The sequence below is a fragment of the Brassica napus genome, chromosome C3 (assembly GCF_020379485.1).
Source record: "Brassica napus cultivar Da-Ae chromosome C3, Da-Ae, whole genome shotgun sequence".
In the NCBI taxonomy this organism is placed as follows: domain Eukaryota; kingdom Viridiplantae; phylum Streptophyta; class Magnoliopsida; order Brassicales; family Brassicaceae; genus Brassica; species Brassica napus.
Genome location: NC_063446.1, coordinates 29,725,048 through 29,732,627, shown reverse-complemented (window position 1 = coordinate 29,732,627; position 7,580 = coordinate 29,725,048). Strand labels below are relative to the sequence as shown.

The 7,580-nt window shown below is 32.1% G+C and overlaps 2 protein-coding genes across 2 annotated transcripts; both read left to right on the top strand.

Moving 5' to 3' along the window:
* The first annotated feature begins 886 nt into the window (after positions 1–886).
* On the top strand, positions 887–7,071 carry LOC111203996. The gene has a single exon (XM_048753182.1). The coding sequence runs from the start codon at positions 910–912 to the stop codon at positions 1,267–1,269; it is 360 nt and encodes a 119-aa protein (XP_048609139.1). The 5' UTR covers positions 887–909; the 3' UTR covers positions 1,270–7,071.
* LOC111203995 lies at positions 6,738–7,071 on the top strand. The gene has a single exon (XM_022698194.2). It carries the CDS (start codon positions 6,738–6,740, stop codon positions 6,918–6,920), a length of 183 nt encoding a protein of 60 aa, XP_022553915.1. The 3' UTR covers positions 6,921–7,071.
* Positions 7,072–7,580: the final 509 nt, after the last annotated feature.

Here is a 7,580-nt window from a genome sequence, read left to right as displayed (position 1 = left end):
TTTTTTAATAAAATAGATTAAAGATTCACCTTAGGAGTAAACCTAAGTCTTGTTCATTTTTTTTTGCTAGGTTTGTGAAACTGGGGCACAGTGAAATCGTTTTCATTATTTTGGATTTCAGTCTTCTTCCTTTTGGTTTTGGATAAGTTCGATTCAATTTGATTTTAGATTAGATTTGATTTGAATAAGGAAGATCATATTATTTTAGCAAATAGGCAATGTTATTATTTGCAATATCGCAAACTTAATGACATACATATCCACTTTATGTAATAAACAACTACCAAGCATCCGAGAATAAACAAAAAAAAAACTAGTAATCATTATCATTTGCAGTTTATGATCTTTTGTATATGAGAACCTTTTGATTCCTCATATGAAGTATCAACTTACATCATGTGATGTATACGCATATATATATTAAAAAATATCTTAGTCAGCCTTACACTGCCAGGGGGAACATACGAAGTTTTGCAAGTATTTTATCCATGAAAGTTAATCAGAATATTCATAAAAGTTTCATACAAAAACAACATCAAATTGTCTTGATGTACTCGTGTTCTATTGGTGCAGAACTTTTCATCCTCATCCAAATTCAACCAACGCGTCTGTTATTATATATAACGTGTATCAATTATATATTATATAATATCAATACTAACATGTATTTTCATATGGATTATGTACATAATTATGAACATGTTATTTTTCAAAAATATATACATGAATATGTTATATTAAACGATCTCTTTATCTGACGTATGTTTACACATGTAATGCCCCCAAAGAATATTGGCTCTTCAGATAAACGAAAGTACAACAAAGCATCTTCAGAGAAAAGTTGCTAACAAAACAAACGCCATGTGGCATATCAATTAACCAACTATTAAGTCTAAAATAATCCATTGTATGCTCGACGTGAATGTGTATAAATACATCTCGGCTTTTACAAGTAAGACCTCACAAAGACAAGAGTTCTCGAGAAGCGGAAAACATATAGAGGGAAGGAAACACATACCTCAAAAGCGCAAAACACAAACCGAAGAAGAGTATATTTTTATTTTTCTCCTACAAATTAAACACAGTATGGTGTCTCAGAAGCTCGAGTTTTGCATCGAATTAGTGAAGATGGCAGTCGTTCTTGTCGCCACCGTGGCTGAATCGGTAGAAGAAGCTTTCCGTAAGCCTCAGCCGCCGCTTCCAGCAGTTCATGACGGTCGCCGGAACAGTTACGCCAACGTTCCCATTCCTCTCGTTGGATTCATGTGATGAGTTTTTTTTTTTTTTTTTTTGCCTCGTTAAAGTTAGTAGCTCTCGTGCCATTTGGCGTTTTGGAAGTTGTTGATTTGTGTATAAGTTTAACCGGAAGAATCATGAAGAGTTACAGATGAATAAAAACGTCGACTTTTATAAAAAAATTAAGTACTAATCGGTTTAACTTTCTTTAAGAACCTGTGAAGCTACTAAGCATAAGTTTGAGTAACCATGTTCTTTACACGAATTCAGGTCTCAGTTGAAAATTTGAAATATGTAACAATGTTCAAATTCATATAATGAATAGATTGGTGAAGTTAACTTCCTTTCAATTTAAATTTACATATATTTACAGAAATAGGTTTCATCTAGTTTTTTGGGGGAAATTTAAAGCAAAGTGTTTTTCATTAGATAAATTTTGATTTTTAATCTTCTCATGATCCATAAGTGAACTTAGTTAGATTAGTTAAGAAACAATAGTTTAGATACTCGCAAATTGCAACAATCTTCACTTAATAGTTTTTTCTGACCAATGGTGCTATACGTCGATCCCATCGACTACTCTATTGATATCATTTCAATTCTACGAATTAAGTGGAATTACTTAATCACCTAGATCTTTGATTTGTTATTTAAAACCCTAATTCTCTTATTTTCGGGTCACTTTGCTTTTCAAGGTTTAATTATGGATTGTCTTAGCTAGGTTTGTGAAAACTTGGGCACGGTGAAATGAAACTCTTGATTTCCATTAGTTTGTATTATAGTTTTCTTCCATTTGGGTAAGCTTAGTATAATTTGATTTTGTATTAGTTTTGAATATGAATTAGGGCGAACATATTGTTGTAGGGAGAAATAATCCATGTTGTTTTTGTAAATATCGCAAACTTAATAACATACATACAGATTCCACTTATGTAATAAACAACTACCAATAATTCGAGAATAAATAAGTAACTATTAATCATTATCATATGCACTTTATAATCAGCACTTTTTGATCTTTTGTAACGAGAAGCTTTTGATTCCTCATAATAAAGTATCAACATACATCATGTGATGGATACGTGTGTATTTATTAAACAAGATCTTAGTCAGCCTTTACACTGACAAGAAGAACATACGAAGTTTGTAAGTTTTAACCATGCAAGCTAATCTGAATATTTATAAAAGTTTAAATCAGAAACAACATCAAACTGTCTTCATGTCATCGTGTCCTATTGGTGCAGAATTTTCATATCCTGATCCATATTCAACCAACCCCTTATGTTAGCAGTAGCCCATAAGCATATAAATTATATATTTAAATAATTCATAACAAAAGTACATATAGGTATATATTAACGTGGATTATATATATACCCAAACATGTTTTTGTTTTTGATAATTGTATACATGAACATGTTACCAAACGACCTCTTTATTTGAATGTTAAGAACGAAAAGCAAATGGAAGTATAAACGTGACAGACATCGTGGTTTTGTGGTTTTGGAATACCACGACGGTGACCGCCGGTTAAAAAAAAAAACTTAATTTAACGGAGGCTGGCCTAGAGAGAAAGGATATGATTACTTAACAATATATTCTAAATTCGATTTAATTAAGCATACACCAAATTTCTGTTCATTACATATGTTGTACTTGTTACACGCGAACAATTTGACGCTCACATCCACCAAAGCAACAACTAAATCAAACAAAATCGAAAACTTTAAGTGATTTCTCACTTTTGTTGATCCAGTCATCATGTTGGTATTAGAATCTGCAAATGGGATTCCCTACAATCCATACACTGTCTTTTTTTTTAGCAACTCCCTGCACTTCTAATGGTTACTTTATAAATGTTTTATACTTTTCTTAGGTACAATCCTTTAAAAATAATCACCACTAGCTAGTCACAATATAATATTTGATCTTGAAAGATAGATCTAGGGTGAACTTCAATAACTATCACGAAAACACGTGGCATGTGTCTCATGGGCTCTTACAACATATGGTTTGCTAATTTTGGTGATTTATTTAGTTAAGCTTGAAGCTTTAAGTTTATGAAACAATATTTTAGATACTCCTAGCAAGTAGCAACAATCTTCTTAAATATTTTTTCTCATGTATGCATCATTTGAGTGTGGTGCTACATCCCATCAGACTATTCTATTGATTTTCATTTCAATCCCATTAAGTAAATGGCAGTTACTTACTCACCCCGATCTTTGTTTTGGTATTTAAAACCCCTACTTTTTAAAGGTTTAGTTATGGATTGTTTTAGCTAGGTCTGTAAAAGCTTGGCACAGTGAAATAAAACTATTCGTTTTCATTAGTTTGGATTATAGTTAGTTTTCTTCCATTTGATAAGTTTGTATTAAAGTAGGTTTGGATGAGATTTGAATATAAATTAGGACGATCATATTGTTTTGGCAGCAATCATGTTGTTATTTGCAAATATCTCAAACTTAATGACTTATCCAGATTCCACTTTATGTAATAAAAAACTACCAATCATTCGAGGATGAAGAAATAGCTAGATGCACTTTATATTCAAACACTTTTTGATCTTTTCTAATCAAAACCATTTGATTCCTCATAATAAAGTAACAAATTACATCATGTGATGTGTATGTATGTTTATACTAAACACGATCTTAGTCAGCCTTGCACTACCGAGGGGAACATACGAAGTTTTGTATGGTTTTTTTTTGTATGCATATGTTAAGAAAACAAATTTGAAATATTATTCATGCAGGTTAATCAAAATATTCATAAAATTTCCTATAGAAAACAACATCAAATTGTCTTCATGTCCTCGTGTCCTAGTGGTGCAAAATTTTCATCCTGATCCATACTCAAGAAATCCCGTATGTTATTAACTAATATCATAATTAACTATGTAACTGATATATGTTTTCACGTGGATAATATACATGAGCATGTTTTTTTTTGAGAAATATATATATATACGTGAACATGAACCATTTAAACTATCTCTTTATAGAAATCGTAAACCATGACGATTGGTTGGAATATAATGTATAATGTGGTTTGCCACAAGATAAGAGATTTGGATTAAAATTAAGTTCTATCTTTCTCAAAAAACAGTTTACACTTGTTGTACAAAAGTAATTTTCTTTTGAATAAATTTAACATATATTCAAAAAAAAAAATTGGCTGTATAAATTTTGTTATAGATCTATCTGATGTAACTGTACATTTTTATTGCAGCCTATAAATGATTGTTTTAGAATTAGGGGTTTTACGGCTATTTTTTGCTCTATTTTTAAAAATTGATTTAAAATATGATTGATATTTTAAAGGCTATAGATAAAAGTTAAAGCTAAAGTAAATATTTTCCGCCATCACTTCCCAAGTCGTAGACTTCTCGAATAATTTTTTTTTCTTTGCAAACTGACTTCTAGAAAAGTTAATTATCAGAAAAGCTCTCTAATTTTAGATTTAGGCTCAAATTGGGGTTTTGCTTTAAAAGTATTGACTCAAATCTAAATTTTTTAAAGTCTATTTTTCATCAATTAGTTTTTAAAGTCTATTTTTAAGGGTTCTAAAGTTTTCAAAGCCTTTTATGTTTTTCTCTCTTCTTTTCAAAAAAATGTCTACATCTTCGTTCACGTGGCTTTGCAAACAAAATAGATTTCCTTTATTTTATTGTAAAAAATATTTTTTTCTCTACCCCACGGTAACTAAAATACTTATTCTACTTTATATTAATTTTATTATAAAATTTATTTGATAAATTAATCATTGTTATTTTCTTTTTGTTATTTTGAGATCCATATTATATAACTTTGGTTTCATATATGCTTTTTCATTATTATTTGCATAATTTTATATTTATAATAAATGATTTTAAATATTATTTACTCTTATGATTTTGATTATTAATTTTAATTTTTCAATATTTAAAATAATATTAACAGTTTTAACTATCAAAATCTCTACAGCCAACCGTCTAAAGCAACAACTTAAAACGAAAATCCGTACCAATCGGATCCTCGGGCAATTAGCTGAGATAATTATGGTTGATGAATACCCTGGTTTTTAGCTATTATATATATATTCCTATTTTCAATCGCACGTACAAGTTACAACCCTTGCTTAGTAACAACGTTTCTTGCTTAGTACAAGTTACTTATCTAGGATAAGTAAAAGAAACCATACTTGCTTGCACATTTATACAATATATATATACGCCACTAAAGCGTTAGTAACAACGTTAGACATATACTTACACATGTAAGTAAAGTTGCCCCAAACGAATATTGGCTCTTCGGATAAACCAAAGTACAATAAAGCATCCTCTGAGAAATGTTGTTAGATAGTTAATGGTTCTGATTTGTACTAGATTCTGGCCGTGTTCGTTTACATGTCGCGCGACCTGCGACCTGCGACATGCGACCTGCGAAGTAAAGTTGCCCCAAACGAATATTGGCTCTTCGGATAAACCAAAGTACAATAAAGCATCCTCTGAGAAATGTTGTTAGATAGTTAATGGTTCTGATTTGTACTAGATTCTGGCCGTGTTCGTTTACATGTCGCGCGACCTGTGACATGCGACCTGCGACTGCTCGCAGGTCGCAGGTTGTTGTTCGTTTTGCTGTCGCGTAACATGCGACCTGCGATTGGTCGCAAGTCGCAAGTCGCAGGTTGTTGTTCGTTTTGATGTCGCGCGACTGATCGCGCGACCAGTCGCGGGTTCCCTTTAAGTCGCCCGAAAAAACAGCGACTAAAAAATTAAGAAAATTTTGATCGCGCGATTGGTCGCAGGTCGCAGATCGCAGGTCGCGCGACACGTAAACGAACATAGTTTTAGTCGCAGGTCGTAGATTTAGTCGCAGGTCGCGCGACACGTAAACAAACGTAATCTTAGTCGCAGGTCGCAGGTCGCGCGACACGTAAACGAACATGGCTAGAGAAACAAACGCCAAGTGGCATATCAGTCGACCAATTATTATATTTATCATAATGCATAGGAATAATGTATGCCTGGACGTGAATGTGTATAAATATAACTCCGGTTTTACGAGTAAGACCTCGCAAAGACGAGAGTTCTCGGAGCATCTCCAATGTAAAATTCTATTTTTTTCTCTTCAAAATGGAATAAAAATGAAAATGGAGTAAAATTGTTCTAATTCTACTCTATTTTCCACTCCATAATGGAGTGATGAACAAACAAAAAATAGATTATTCCATTTATGGAGTAAATTTCATTATGGAGTGAGAAAATAGAGTAAATTTCATTATGGAGTGAGAAAATAGAGTAAATTTTATTATGGAGTGAGATATAAAGTTAGGTTGGAGCATTTCTTACTCTATATTCACTTTTACTCTATTTTAGAGGAAAAAATGGAATAGGGATGAAAATACCCCCTAAAAGGGAAAAAAATAAAGTGAAGGAATACATACCTCAAAAGCGCCAGAAAACAAACCAAAGAACCGAATCATACATTTTTATTTTTCTCCTACAAATTAAACACAGTATGGTGTCTCAAAAGCTGGAGTTTTGCATCGAATTAGTGAAGATGGCAGTCGTTTTTGTCGCCGCCGTGGCTGAATCATTAGAAGAAGCTTTCCGTAAGCCTCAGCCGGCGCTTCCGGTAGTTCATGACGGTCGCCGGAACAGTTACGCTAACGTTCCCATTCCTCTCGTTGGATTCATGTGATGAGTTTTTTTTTTGGTTTTGGCCTCTTTAAAGTTAGTAGCTCTCGTGCCATGTGGCGTTTTGGAAGTTGTTGATTTATGTATAAGTTTGATTAAGAGAATCATTGAGAGTTACAGATGAATACAATTTGGGGGTACTAATACCTTTTATCTTTAAGATCTTTTGAAGCTAATACACACTTAGCACAACTTTGAAAAAAATGCAGTTACAAAACTATATACTCGTTATCATATAATATGCAATAAGCCTTTCAGTATTGTTAGTCTATCATTGACTTTCTTTTTCAAAAAGAAATCTTCATAATAAAAAAGCATGCCCCAAAGTTTAAAACTGGATTTGAATCGTGAGTATATGACACGAATTCAGGTCTCAGATGAAATATGTAACCCATGCTTAAGTCCATCTTATTAATAAGTTTGGTGAAGTTAATTTACAGCATTTTAAAAAAAAAATCATTGGTTTCATCAAGATTTTCCGAAATAAAACAGAGTATTTTTATCGGTATTAAATTTTGATACGTTAGATTTTAACCTAGTCATAATCCATAATGGCATGCTAATTAAAGTGGTCAACTTAGGTTTGGTTAGTTTTATGAAAATGTTAGTTGGAGTTGCTAATTTTGAAAAGTCAAACAAATTGCAGAGTGATGTTACAAAGGTA